This window comes from Cnephaeus nilssonii, assembly GCF_951640355.1.
Source record: "Cnephaeus nilssonii genome assembly, chromosome: 23".
NCBI classification, from domain to species: Eukaryota; Metazoa; Chordata; class Mammalia; order Chiroptera; family Vespertilionidae; genus Cnephaeus; species Cnephaeus nilssonii.
Genome location: NC_137094.1, coordinates 4,218,853 through 4,233,389, shown reverse-complemented (window position 1 = coordinate 4,233,389; position 14,537 = coordinate 4,218,853). Strand labels below are relative to the sequence as shown.

The 14,537-nt window shown below is 67.7% G+C and overlaps 1 protein-coding gene across 2 annotated transcripts in view; it reads left to right on the top strand.

The window, feature by feature from the left end:
- Positions 1-14,537, top strand: part of ITPKB (inositol-trisphosphate 3-kinase B) — a 95,788-nt gene that overhangs the window by 78,269 nt on the left and 2,982 nt on the right. For both annotated transcript variants that reach the window (XM_079763804.1, XM_079763805.1), the window contains 5 exons: positions 3,683-3,782; positions 4,894-5,107; positions 9,431-9,635; positions 10,776-10,877; positions 12,978-13,049. In XM_079763804.1, the coding sequence (XP_079619930.1) occupies positions 3,683-3,782; positions 4,894-5,107; positions 9,431-9,635; positions 10,776-10,877; positions 12,978-13,049 (693 nt within the window). The remainder of the gene's footprint in view (positions 1-3,682; positions 3,783-4,893; positions 5,108-9,430; positions 9,636-10,775; positions 10,878-12,977; positions 13,050-14,537) is intronic.

Below are 14,537 nucleotides of genomic sequence, written 5' to 3'. Positions count from 1 at the left end.
TCAGCGGGCGGCCAGCACTGCCCGGGGAGGGACAGCGCCCTTTGCCCGCTGGCTCAAGGCACCTGGGGCTGCGTTAGTGCTTCGAGAGCCGAGCCCCGGCGGGGGGATGGGGCGGGGGGGATGAGGCAGGGAGGTTGGAGGCCCGGGAGGGTGGCCCGATTCCAGAGGAGAGGCTGAGGCCATTGAGAACCACCCCAGAGAGGGAAGGGGAGCCAGAGCTGAGGGAAGGGGAGCCAGAGCTGCAGGGGGGCTCTTCACGGGGGACCCTTGTGGCTGTGGGACTGCCTCGTCACCTGTCACCTCGTCACCTGTCACCTCGTCACCTGTCACCTCGTCACCTGTTGGGTGGTGGCTGGCATCTCTTTCTCAGAGTGGCTTCCTCCAGCGTGGGCCGTGGAGGGAGCCGTGTCCAGCCGCCCTCACCCACCGCCCGGGAAGCGGCTCCCACTGCGAGGGGTTTGGTGCCTGAGCGGGGCCCTGGGCCCTCAGAGAGGAGCTGACCCCCGAGCTCGCCTCTGCCCGCCACGTGTCCGCGCCGCGGCTGGGCGTGGGGCGAGAGGCCACCCCGCTCCCGGGCCCGGGCCTGGAAGTGCCTCTGTGTAACGTTGGCAGCAGCGAGGCACGGCCGGCGCTGCTATTGAAAAGCCCGGAAAAGCCCCTGCTTCCCGTGTGCAAGCCGCCGCGTGGACTGTTCCGCCGCCTCCCGCGCAGGCGGCGTGGATGGAGGCTCTGGCGGCCTGGCCATCGGGCCCCTCTCCGTGGGGCAGAAACGCTTCCTCGTGGAGGAGGTGGGAGTGGGGAAATGTCCCGTTTGCTCGGAGCTCAGTGATGTTGGGGGGTCGTGGGTCCCGGGAACCTTCAGAAGGCCCCGGCCGCCCTCCTTGCTGCTGGGCCCTGGTCTGGAGCCTCTGAAGAGGGGCCGGCGGGAGGCCTCACTGCTCCAGGGCCTGTTCTCTCCCGGGCTGCAGGCTCGGCGTGGCCCCGGGTCCCTGGCGAGCTGCGTCCCCACAGGGTGGCCGGCCCAGCCCAGGCTGCGTGCTCTTTGCTCCTCGGTAACGATGGCAGCTCCTCCGCTCAGCTCCCGCCGGACAGCGCCCGGGACGGCTTCAGAGAGCCCTCCCTGAGCCCAGAGCTGAGACCCCCACAGACGCCCATACCCTGCTGACGGCGTTCCCTCCTGCTATTGGGGGGTGGGGGGTTGGGGGGGTCTGTTGTGCCCATTTTACAGGTAGGATAATAGTGCCTCAAGGCGGGTCAGGAACTGTGCAAGGTCAGTCAGTGAGGAGGGGGCGGAGCCAGGGCCCGGACCAGGTGGGCCTGCTGCCCGCACACCACGCCACCCGCTCAGCCTCACCGGCCGGTGCTCCCAGCTCCCACTCTCAGCAGATCTGGTCCCAGCCACGCCAATCCGTGTCCCCGGCCCCCGTTCCCACGAGCCACCCGTCCCCCAATGCCCTCTTTCCTTCCCGAGTCCTTCCCCCGTGCCTGTGCCGAGAGCCGCCCCGGGGCCTGCCTGCCCACACCCGTCTGTGTGTGGCCCCTCCCTGGCCTGGGACGCAGCTTCCCTGGTCTCTGCTGCCACCGAGTCCACAAATGAAGCGTGGGTGACACGGCAGCAGGTGGCGGTGGTCTCGCTGACCCTCCTCTGAGCAGCCTGGCTGGTGGGATGGGAGGTCATTTCCCAGAGTCCTAGAGTCTGTCGGTCCAAGGAGTCCGGTGGACCAGCAGTGCATCCTCACTAGACAGGCGAGGAAACCGAGGCATGAAGAAAGGCCGGGGGGGGGGCGGGATCTGGGGGGTTGTAGGGGGGTCAGCCAGGGGTTGAAAGCACTCTGCCCTCCCCCCACCCACCCTGGCCTGTCAGACCCGTCCCCTCCGAGCTGGGCTGCAGGGACGTGACCAGCCGCTGGCTGCGGGCGCTCTCCCTCTGGGCCAGCCTTAATGTCTTCCCCATGCGTCCAGGGCTGGCTCCTCTGGTAATTAGGTTTTCCACTGTGGCCTCCCCATTGTCTGCCCTGATTGTTTACGCAGCCTTCTGGGCGCTGAGATAAGAAATGCCTCGCCTTCTTTGGTGATCTCCGCCGGGAGGACCTGGAAAAGCCGAGTCAGAGAAGGCCCAGCCTGCGTCCTGTGGCCTGGCCTCAGCTAGACGAGGCCTCAGCTCTGGGATGGGAGGGAAGACTTCTCTCCTTAAACACATTTCAACGTGGAAACGTGGTGACAGAAGTGGTGTCTCGGCAAAGAGAGAAAAAGGAGACCGGTTTAACCTTCATTTAACCTTGGGCTCCAGCCTCCACAGCCGGAGTCCGACCAGTCTCGGCGCTGCTGGCCGCAGGGGGGCGGAGTGAGGGCCGGAGTGAGGCCGCCTCGCCCTCCGGCAGGACCCCGCTCCCTTCTCCCCAGCGGAGCCTCGTGGTTTGGACTCGGGGTGTGGCTGGGGCGGGGTCCACTCTCTCAGGAAATCCTTCTCCGTTCAGATTCTCGTCGCCCCGCCGGGGGCTCGGGTGTTTGGGGCCACGTAGTCTTTTTTAGCACGATAGCCTGTTTTTACTAACGTTAACCCAGGGTGGTTTCCCTAGAGAAACGCTTATTGCTGGGGGGAAGGGGATATTTAACAAGTAGTCATGTTACCCGGCTGGTGTGGCTCCGTGGTTGAGCGTCGACCTATGAACCAGGAGGTCACGGTTTGATTCCCGGTCAGGGCACATGCTCGGATTGCGGGCTCCATCCCCAGTAGGGGGTGTGTAGCAGGCAGCTGATCCATGATTCTCTCTCATCATTGATGTTTCTGTTTCCCTCTCCCTTCCTCTCTGAAATCAGTAAAATTATATGTATTTTTTAAAAGTAGTTGTATAGGTGAGGGTTTAAATGCCCGTTTCACCGCTTGCTTCTCTGTGGCTCGGGTTCTACAAATGACCATAATGCTTGTTGGGAAAGAAGGTGCTTGATGAATGTTAGTTCTCCTTTCTGCCCAAGGAGCCGCTCCTACACATGTGCGCGCACGCACACACACATGTACGCACACATGCACACATGTGCACACACATGCACATGTGTATACATGTGTGAGCACCCGGCCTGAAAAGGAGCAGCACTGATGGGGAGAGACCCACAGGCCTGCTCACCGCATGTGCCGGGAGCGCCCTTTAAAACCGCTCTTCAAACCACGCGCAGGCGAGAGGTGCCTGTTGTTACTGCGCCCACCGTGACGTGTGAGCGGACAGAGGAGTGGGCGACAGTGGCCTCTCGGGTCTCCCTCTGAGTGGCCTTGGCTGCTGGGCTGTAGGCGTCATTTTCAGAGTCCCCGTGTCCGTCAGGCCGAGGAGCCTGGGGACCCGCTGTCCTCCCTCCCGAGCGTGATGAAGAGACAGGCCGGAGAAGGTGGGGAGGGGGCAGTGTGAGTCCAGATGTTCCCTGACGGGGTGGCACGGGATGGGGGTCAGCCCTGGATGGAGACCACCCTTCCGCCCCTCCTCACACCCCGAAACCTCCTCCGTGGAGGTCCCCTTGCTTCTGGGCCGTGGCAAAGCCCCTCTGACAGGTAAGGCCCCATGCGGCCCGCGCTGTGGACGCTGTGGGTGTGGCCCTCTCGCCGGCCACGGCGCTCGCCCTGCTCTGAGCGCACCCTAACCAGGCGGCCGTTCTCGTTCTAATGCCCGGCTTCTCGTTGGCTTGTTTGCAGAGCAAATCATGGAGGAAGATAAAGAACATGGTGCACTGGTCCCCCTTCGTCATGTCCTTCAAGAAGAAGTACCCCTGGATCCAGCTGGCGGGACACGCAGGTGGGGTCTCCGGGCTTTCCCTGGGGGTCGCCCAGCTCGTGGGGGGGTGCTTGGGGGTTGGGGGGGTGAAAGTGACCAATCGGGTTCTCTGAGGCTCGCAGTGGCAGCTGCAGCCGTACTCCCGAGATGTGGCCCTTACGCTGCTAGCAGGTGCACAGGGCCGCTGCCACCCCCTCCCAAACCCGCACCCCGGTCTTGGCTCTTTCAGTCTCTTAGCTCAATAACAGGTGAAGCTGTAGGCCCGCCATGTGTCATCGGGACAGGGAGGCAACGTCTACGCCTTCACTGAGCGTCTGCTGTACCCCCATTGCCAGGGCCGCGACGTCAGTGAAAGCGCGGTGCCTGCCCGGAGAGAGGCCGTGGGTGGGAGACGGGTGGCATGCTGGGTGCGGTGCCGGGGCGCCGGGCAGCCACGTGGCTCCAGTTTGCTTCTCGGTGACGGAGGAGCCGCCCAGGCCGCACAGGGCCCTTGGGTGGCGCTGTCCTCGGGGCGTTCAGTGCTGTCCGTGGCCTGGCCTTCGTCCTCAGCCAGCACAGGGCCTGACGTTTCTCTTCTGCCCCAAGCACATGGCTCAGCCCCGGCTCGGGGAGGGACGCCCCGCCTAGAGGCCCCCTGAGGGCGTGCTCAGCAGGAGCGTGGCCAGGGGGGCGAGCGTGGACCCTGGCTCTCCGCCAGGCTGCTGTCCTGGCACTGAGCCAGGCCTGGCGGGGCTTCTCCTGAGACCAGAGACGCCTTCGGTGCCCGAGAAGCAGGGGTGACGATGGGGTGGGAGGGGCGGCAATGGAAAGAGAGAGAGGAAGTCTGGCCCTGACCTGCCGCTGGCCCTGCGCCTCCAGCAGGGAGCACCGGGCCCTCCGTCTCAGGTGAAGCCTGGGGTCAGGTTGCCATCAGTGTCGGGGTCTGGGGCTTGCACCCACTCCTCTCCACGGGCCCCGTCCACAGTGGAGACCCGCCCACCTCCAGCCCTGCACTTAGCAAGCCCTGGAGACCCCGAGGGGCACAGGCCCGGGGCCCGGGGGCCAGCGGGGAGGCCCTGCACTTAGCAAGCCCCGCCGACCCCGAGGGGCAGGGCCGGTGGGGAGGCCCCGCGCTGAGGACCTCGCTCCGCAGGGAGTTTCAAGGCGGCCGCCAACGGCCGGATCCTGAAGAAGCACTGTGAGTCGGAGCAGCGCTGCCTGGACCGGCTGATGGCCGACGTGCTGAAGCCCTACGTGCCGGCCTACCACGGGGACGTGGTGAAGGACGGGGAGCGCTACAACCAGATGGACGACCTGCTGGCCGACTTCGACTCGCCGTGCGTGATGGACTGCAAGATGGGCGTCAGGTGAGCCGGGCTCCTCCGCGCGCACGCCTCGCACCGCGCCGGGCCGCGTGGCGATACCGGGCCGGCGGCCGGGCTCCAGGGGCCGGGTGTCCGGGCCGCCCCTGAGGCCTCGTCGGGGGCCTGGGCGGGCCTGGGGGGTCTGGTTGCACCCCATCCCCACCCCAGCCAGGTCCCATGACGTGCAGAGGGGACCGGGACCCTGGCTTTGACCCCGATGGCTCTCCCGCTCGCGTGGGGCAGGAGCACTGGCTGGTGAGGCCAGGCTTGGTGCTGCGTGTCCCCAGGGAGGGGCAGAGGCAAGTGCCCGTCTGGTCTGGGGGCTGCTGGGGTAGCATGGTGGCTTCCCGTTATGTGAGCTTTGAGGGGAGCTCTTCCCATCCCCCCACACCCACCCTGTGCCAATGAGGGGGCGCGGCTGGTGAGCAGTCGGTTTGGCCAAAGAGACCTGTGCCTGCAGAGGGCGATGGAGGACGGAGCGCCGCTGGCCTCGCCGCTGACAGGCTGAGCGGCCCCGCTGGGCCCAGGGTGCTCCAGGCCCTGGTCCCAGCACGTTGGGCTAAAGCAGTGGTTCTCAACCTTCCTCGTGCCGCGACCCTTTCATACAGGTCCTCATGTTGTGCTGACCCCCAACCATAACATTATTTTCGTTGCTACTTCATAACTGTGATTTTCTACCGTTATGAACCGTAATGTAAATATCTGTGTGTTCCGATGGTCTTAGGCTCTACAGCAGCGGTTCTCAACCTGTGGGTCGCGACATTAGAAAGGTCGAGAGCCGCTGCTGTGGAGCCGCTGCTGCAGGGGCCGGGCAGGCCGGCCGGACGCTGGCCCTCCGCTCGCCGGGCAGGCCGGGCTGCGAGCAGCAGCACTCGGCGCGGGGCGTGTTTGCTTTGGATGGTTGAAGCGGTTTTACTTCTTATAAAAGGAAGCGGAGAAGGATGGGGGAGAGGGAGGGACACAGAGAGAAGCCAGGAGGCCACGCACGCCAGCTCCCCTTCTCCTCACTCCCCCGGCGCGGAGTCCCGAGGTCCGACCCGCCGGCGCGGACGCTGTGCTGGCTCCGTGGTGGGGACCGGGGCAGGGCCGGTGGGAAGTGCAGGTCCCACTCTGCTCTCACACTGTCCCTGCCTCCCGCTCTCTCGGGCCCTCGCCAGCTGCCGCCCACTGGGAGGAGACAGACGTCGTCCCTCCGGCCCTCCGGCCACCACTGGCCACTGCCCTTCCCCGGGGGCATTTCTGTCCCGGGAGCGCCCCGCCCCGTCCCGGGGCACCAGGACACGCCTGCTCCCGGGGAAACAGATAATCTGGCTGGTGTTCACTCAGACCCGGCAGATAGCACGCTCCCTGCGGAGACGGCGTGGCCAGGCGGTTCTGAAAGGGCTGCACCTCTCGCCCCCGGGCGGCCGCTGGGGACGCGGGCCCCTCTGCCCAGGGCTGCCCTGCCCCCGTCTCCGTGCTTCTGCCCGCTGCACCCAAGGGCTCTCAGAAGGGCCCAGAGGGGACAGCGAGGCCGCCCCACCCAGCGCCACCTTCCCTGCCTTAGGATGGGCCCTCTGTGCTCCCGGGTGCTGTGCTGGGTGCCCCCGGGTGCTGTGCTGGGTGCTCCTGGGTGCTGTGCTGGGTGCTCCTGGGTGCTGTGCTGGGTGCTCCCAGGGCCTGCCTGGGTCTGAGCTTTGACACGGGAGGTGAAGGGACCCTCAGGGCCACACAGCCCTATTTGCCCGGCCTCCACCTGCGGATCCAGCCCGGCCTCCACCTGTGCTGGCCGGGGCTCTCCTGTGTCCACGCCGGGACTCTGCCCTTTTCCCCGCGATGGTGTGGAGCCCTGGGCCTCCCGCCCCCCCCTGAGGCCAGCAGTCCCCGGCCCCGGCCCCGGAGCGTGGCTGTGCTTGGCAGAGGCGGGAGGCGAGGGCCTGGCGTCTCCCCGGGCACAGGGTGAGACTTGTCACCGAGCGGCGGTGGAAGGCAGAGCGCGGAGCACAGTGGGCGCCTGCAGTGCCCTAGGCTAGAGGCGCCCAGAGGACCGGTCCCACGTGGACCCACACTCACACTGCTCTGGGGACTTCGTGTAGACTCCACCCTGTACGTCGGTCACGTGACCTGCCACTCAAAGTCAGAGCGTCTTCCTGGCGTCGGGCAGGGTCTGGGTGGAGACCAGCACCTCTGCCCTGCGGGGAGCTGTAGGTGGCTTTGGGGTGTCACCTGTTGGCTCTCCACCGCCCCCCCACCTGTCCACTCTGCACACACAGCCCGCACCCCCGCCTGTCTACTCTGCACACACAGCCCGCACCCCTGCCTGTCCACCCCGCACACACAGCCCGCACCCCCGCCTGTCCACTCTGCACACACAGCCCGCACCCCCGCCTGTCCACTCTGCACACACAGCCCGCACCCCTGCCTGTCCACCCCGCACACACAGCCCGCACCCCCGCCTGTCCACTCTGCACACACAGCCCGCACCCCCGCCTGTCCACTCTGCACATACAGCCCGCACCCCTGCCTGTCCGCTCTGCACACACAGCCCGCACCCCCGCCTGTCCACTCTGCACACACAGCCCGCACCCCCGCCTGTCCACTCTGCACACACAGCCCGCACCCCCGCCTGTCCACTCTGCACACACAGCCCGCACCCCTGCCTGTCCACCCCGCACACACAGCCCACACCCCTGCCTGTCCACTCTGCACACACAGCCCTCACCCCCACCTGTCCACTCTGCACACACAGCCCGCACCCCCGCCTGTCCACTCCGCACACACAGCCCGCACCCCCGCCTGTCCACCCCGCACACACAGCCCGCACCCCCGCCTGTCCACCCCGCACACACAGCCCGCACCCCCGCCTGTCCACTCTGCACACACAGCCCGCACCCCTGCCTGTCCACTCCGCACACACAGCCCGCACCCCCGCCTGTCCACTCTGCACACACAGCCCGCACCCCCGCCTGTCCACTCTGCACACACAGCCCGCACCCCTGCCTGTCCACCCCGCACACACAGCCCGCACCCCTGCCTGTCCACTCCGCACACACAGCCCGCACCCCTGCCTGTCCACCCCGCACACACAGCCCGCACCCCTGCCTGTCCACTCCGCACACACAGCCCGCACCCCTGCCTGTCCACCCCGCACACACAGCCCGCACCCCTGCCTGTCCACTCCGCACACACAGCCCGCACCCCTGCCTGTCCACCCCGCACACACAGCCCGCACCCCCGCCTGTCCACTCCGCACACACAGCCCGCACCCCTGCCTGTCCACTCTGCACACACAGCCCACACACAGGGCTCCGTGCAAACGCAGCCGCCTTGCCTCGCAGCTCCCGTCACCAGCTGGCTCGGCATGCACCGAGTGTGAGCACGTGTGGGTGTGGGTGCAGGTACGGGTGAACGTCTCAGCAAAGGCAGGCTCCTCACGCCCTCACCGCCTCCTGGAAGGTCACATGACCAGGCCCAAGGTCACACCCAGGGATCTGGGTTTTTCTTAAGCAGCTGATACAGGGGTTTCTGGGAAAATGTCTTTAAAAGGCATCATGTGATTGACACTCAGTCTTCTGGGCCCTGACCAGCAGCTTGGGGGTGTGTGTGGGGGACGGGGGGGAGTATGGAGTGAGGCCCCGGGACAGACGGGGCGAGTGGGAGCCGCCACAGGCTGCGTGTGGGCAGCTCCCGGGACAAAACTCCCTCTCCGGCAGGTCGCGCCGCACATTTCTGTCCCGTGCGGGGCCTCTGTGTGAGGGGGGAGGGAGTGTCAGTGGGCAGGGAAGGGTTCAGCCTCGGGCTGCTGTTCCCACTGTCCCCGCTGCTGTGCCCCCCAGTGTCCGGGGGACCCCACGCCCAGGTCCGCCGCGGGCCCCGCCTGCCTGTGCGGAGGGCGGGACACTGAGCCGGTCATTTGGACACATTTTCTCTGGCTCTGCGGGCCGGGGGCTCAGGCGTGAGGGGCACGCTGGGCTGGGCCTGGTGGCCACGGGGCAGGATGGGCCACGGAGCCGGCTCTCCTGTCCTGGCGTCTCCCTCCAGGCCTGTGCCCCTTGGGAAGCCCCTCCTGGCCTGACCGTTACTCTGGAGGGAGCCAGAGTCACCTGAGGCAGTGGTCGCCGGCCGGTGGCCCCTGAGTCCGAAAGGTTGGCGACCACTGGTCTGAGGGCCTGCCCAGCCCCTCAGGCTGCCCGAGAGCTGGGAGCCGGAGCCGGAGCCGGGGAGGGGGGGGGGGGGGCGGGCGCAGCGGGCTCTCGGACCCACAGGCGCGGGCGCCAGGAGCGTGCTTTGGGGAGGGTCCCGGCGGCCGGGCGGGGGCGCGGGGCCTGACGGGGGCTCTGCCCGCAGGACCTACCTGGAGGAGGAGCTCACCAAGGCCCGGAAGAAGCCGAGCCTGCGCAAGGACATGTACCAGAAGATGGTCGAGGTGGACCCCGAGGCCCCGACCGCCGAGGAGCACGCCCAGCGCGCCGTGACCAAGCCCCGCTACATGCAGTGGAGGGAGACCATCAGCTCCACGGCCACCCTGGGCTTCAGGATCGAAGGCATCAAGGTGAGGCCGCCCAGCTCCGGGCAGAGAGGGAGGGGCTGTCCCCCCGCCCCCCCCCGGGGTCTCAGGACCCTGCCCGGGCCCCGCTCCTCCGCACAGGCCCGGTGGGCAGCCCGGGGCGGGCCTTTAGAGACATTGTCTGGTCCTCAGGCCGGGGACCGGGCCGGGGGGGGGGGGGTCATGAAGGGGGCTGGGCTGGGAGCAGCTGTGGCTCTAGTTCTGCCCGGAGTGAGTCCCGCTGAGGACTCTGCCCTGAGCCCTGACCACCCTGGGCCCTGAGAACCCACCAGGAGGCAGGTTACAGGATGCGGGGGTGGGGGGGGGGCGGGCGGTGGGGGGAGCTGGCCCAGCCCCGGAATCGGGGAACCGGAGTGAGATGCGGCCCGGGAGGAGCACACGCCGCCTCCGACATCCAGCGGAGCCGCTGCGCCCCGGCCGCAGGACAGCGCTGCCCTCCGTGTCCCCGGGAGCTCTGCGGGGGCTGCCGGCGCCCCAACATCAGGGCCGCCCCTTCTCTCTCCAGTCTCCCCGGAGGGTCTCCGAGGCTCTCCCTATGCCCCGCCCCCCCCCCCAGAGCAGGGCTGTGAGGCGCCAGCCCCCGGGCGGAGGGGGTCCCTGCAGGGTTCCTGGTGTCTGTGCACGCCTCCCTCTGTCATCTCACCTGCTGGGGCGGCGGGCACGGAGGTGGCGGGCAGGGTGACTCCGGGCTTCCAGACCCCACAGTAAAGGATCGGAAATCCAGGAGGAACAGAGCGGGCTTGGGGCGGGAGCGCTGCTCTCCTGTCTGGGGAGGGGGCGCCTCTGGACAGCAGGGACCTCCCAGGCCGGACGGGAAGCCAAGGCCTGTCCGTCTCCCTCAGCCCCTGCTGCTCCCACAGCCTCACCCCGACCTTCTCGGCCCACGTGGCCCCCCTCCCCTGAGCCTCCTGATGTCCTTCACTCTCCCTGGGGCGCTGGGCCACCCCCCAGGGCCCAGGACAGGCTGCCCTGCTCTGCCGCCCGGGGACCACCCTGTGCCCGGTTGTGGGGCGCCAGCCCCCTGTGGACCCCTCGCTGCCCGGGCTCAGCCTGGCAGGAGCGGCTTTCTCAGACCCTGGGTGCCTGCCCCCGGGCCCCGCTGACCCTCCTGGCCGTCCTCCTCAGAAAGAAGACGGCTCTGTGAACCGGGACTTCAAGAAGACCAAGACGCGGGAGCAGGTCACCGAGGCCTTCAGAGAGTTCACCAAGGGGAACCCTAACATCCTGGTGAGTCGGGCGCCGGGAGGGCGTGGCGGGGGCTCGGCCGGCTGCGGTGCCCAGTCTGCAGGGACGGAGCCCACGCAGCCCTGGCCACGCTGCTGCTGGGAAGGCGAGGAAGGCCAGGCGGGTGCCAGCCCGTTCTGCGGGCAGATGGGGAAGCTGGTGACGCTCACTCACTCCCCTTGCGGCTCCCAGACGCGTTCTCCGTCCTTTAAGGGCGATCATCCCCGGCGCGGGCGCTCCTTAGCAGCCGCTGCCGCCAAGCACTGCCCGGCCTCATCCGCCCTCACGGGGGCCCCTGGAGCCGGTGGATGTTCCTGTCCCCATTCCACAGATGCGGAAACAGAGGTCAGGGTCACACAGCTAGGACAGGGCGGAGCCGGGATTCACCCAGGGGCTGGCAGCCTGCTGGCCCTGCACCCGGTCTCCCAGGCTGTGAGGCTGAGTGAGGGAAGTGGGCTGGGAGGGTGGGGGGGTGTCACAGCCGCTCCCCGGGAAGAGCCTGCCGGAGCCTCTGAGCCTGGAGGTGCAGTGACAGAAGCTCATGACACAGTGACTGCCCTGACGGGTGCTCTGACCACGGGGATCAGGACCCCGACCCTCCCATCCAGAGCAGGGTGCCATACCTCTGCACCCCGGGGCTGGGAGCATGTGACAGTCCGACACGCAGGCACACGGGCTGGGAGCCTGTGACAGTCGGACACGCAGGCACACGGGCTGGGAGCCTGTGACAGTCGGACACACAGGCACACGGGCTGGGAGCCTGTGACAGTCGGACACGCAGGCACAGGGCTGGGAGCCTGTGACAGTCGGACACGCAGGCACACGGGCTGGGAGCCTGTGACAGTCGGACACGCAGGCACACGGGCTGGGAGCCTGTGACAGTCGGACACGCAGGCACAGGGCTGGGAGCCTGTGACAGTCGGACACGCAGGCACACGGGCTGGGAGCCTGTGACAGTCGGACACGCAGGCACACGGGCTGGGAGCCTGTGACAGTCGGACACGCAGGCACACGGGCTGGGAGCCTGTGACAGTCGGACACGCAGGCACAGGGCTGGGAGCCTGTGACAGTCGGACACACAGGCACACGGGCTGGGAGCCTGTGACAGTCGGACACGCAGGCACAGGGCTGGGAGCCTGTGACAGTCGGACACGCAGGCACAGGGCTGGGCACGGAGAGGCGCCTGCTAGCAGAGCTGCGGAGCAGGGAGGGGGGGTGACACCTTTTCTCGAAGGAGACTCAGAGCCGGCTGGAACGGGGACGCTGCCTCCCTTCTCTGCCACCGGGGAGACTTCCCTCCACCCCTGTGGGTGCCCAGGCTTCAGCCGTGGGGCACGCCCCGCCCTCCAGGGCCTGAGGCTGGGTGCTGGGTCACCCGCTCCTCAGCAGAGCAGCTCAGAGGCTGCTTCCTGTGCCCCGAGGGCGGGGCCGTGCTGGGATCGAGCCGGGCGCCTGGGCGGCCTGGCTTCCCCCTCGTCCCCGGGGAGGCGGCACCCCCAGGGCCACACGGTCGGCCTGTTTGTCGGGCTCCTCCGAGAGGCCCCTGGAGAGAGAGGGGTGGCCCTCCCGCCCGCTCTGCCCTTTCAGAAGTCAGGGCGCTGACGTCTGTGTCAGGGAGACGCCATGGCAACGGGCTCCCAGGGTGCTGCCCGCCTCTGCACTGCCTCCCCGTCCCCTGAACCCCGTGGGAGTGCCCGGCCGCGGCCTCGGGCTGTGCGCCCGCCGCGGCCCACAGAGCCGTGCGGCCTGGAAAGCACGGCCAGGAGCCCGCCCCCCGCCCCCCCGCCTGCTCTGGCCTCAGTTGCTTACACTACCCGCGTGTCCCTCCCCCTCACACGCAGGGACCCTAGTGGGGCTTAAACCTACCAGACCTGAGGCCCTGAACCTAACTGTCCCCTATACCTGGGCTCCTGAGCATTAAAGAGAAAAAACGAACATGATATAGAAAAATGCTAGTTACATGCAAACAAGTGGTTAGAATAAGATGGAACTTGGAGACATTGTAGGAAGTAGGACTACCGAAAATTAGGTACAGCGGTCTGGTAGGGTTAAAACCCAGCCCAGCCCCAAGTGTTCAAAACCCCGTCGCCTTTCTCTTCCCAGACCGCCTACCGGGACCGGCTGAAGGACATCCGGGCCACCCTGGAGGTGTCCCCCTTCTTCAGGGGCCACGAGGTGGGTACGGGCCGTTGCCGTCCTGGGCAGGGCTGCGCCCCGGGGGCCGCCCATGACCCGGGCCTGGGTGAGAGCTCGTCTCTCTCACCAACAGATCTGCCTGCTCCACAAGCCGAGGGCGTTTTCAGGGTGACAGAGGCCCCCGGCGGCCCGGCTCACGCAGGCACCGCGTCCCCCGCTCCGCCAGGAGCCGGGTGACCCCTCGGGACTGCCCTGCCTGAGGTCGGGCCGTGCCCCTCCTTCTCCCTCCCGCCACGCCGGGTCCTGGGGCGGGACTTCCGTCCCACACGCCCGAGGGTCTCGGCAGAAGCTCTCTGAGCTGCTCAACAGCCGAGTAACCCGTCACCCCGAGACCCGCAGGCCCACCTGCTCCCGCCTCCGTGCGCAGGGCAGCAGGCGGGAGACGGGACACCTGAGAGAGAGCGTTTGGAACTTGTCAGCAGGTTTCCTCTGCTGGAGGTCTTATAGGGGCGCCCAGGCCCCCAGCCCCACGTGTGTGCGCACAGGGGCAAACACGTGCACACACAGCTGCACACGCACACGTGTGCGCACACAGCTGCAGCCTCTCGGCGTGCCCGCCACTCCCCAGGGATGGTTAGGTTCTCGGGTGCCTTCCCTCCCCGCGGCCTCACTGGAGCCCAGCTGCCCCGGGTCCTCGGCTGCTCCCGGGCCTCTGTCTTCCCAGCTGGATGCCAGGTCTTCGCTCAGCGCTGAGCCTCCCTCGCTCCGTCCTGCCTGCTCCTCCGGGGACCGGGCCCCGGAGGCCTCGGAGCCGCCGGTGACCCCTCGGCGGCCCAGGCTCTGTCTCCCCGCTTTGCTCTTTGCTCTCAGCACCTGTGCGTTATTCCTTGAAGTTTATTCCTCTGCTCTTGGCGAGTCTCCCTGGGAAACAGAACCCGAGGTTCTGTTGTTTCTCACCAGGAAGAAGCCCTTCCTCTGGGCTCGGCATTTCCGGGGTCTGCCTTGCCCTGCCCAGAGCCCCGGCCCTCCCTGCGCCCCGAGCTCCTGGCCCCGCGTGGGTGACGCAGATGAGGGTTTGTGGCTGTTTCTGTCTGGGAACGCACTTCCCCGTGCCGTTGCTCTGACCTGCCCAGAGCAGGGGGCCCTTTGGTGCCGCTGCCCCTGGCGAAACCACGGGCAGGGCCCAGCCTCAGACACCCCGTGGCCTCTGCCCAGGACGTGCAGGGGTTCCTGCTGGGATGGGGGCGATCCGGCCTCGCTGCCGGCCCTCCTGGGGCTGTGGGTGCATTTGGAGGGTCTCAGGGCAGAAGCTCTCTGAGCTGCTACAACAGCCGAGTAACCCGTTCCCCGGGACCCCCCAGTGCAGAGTGTGGCATCTCCTATGTTGGGGGTCAAGGTCTAGGGGGGGAAGGGTGAGCCCCAAGTCTTAGCTATGGTCTGAAATAGTGGAAAGTGTGCAGGCTGGAGCTGGGGGGAGGGAGGGGACGGGGAGAGAATCCTCCATCGGGACTTCTCCTGCCGCTGCCC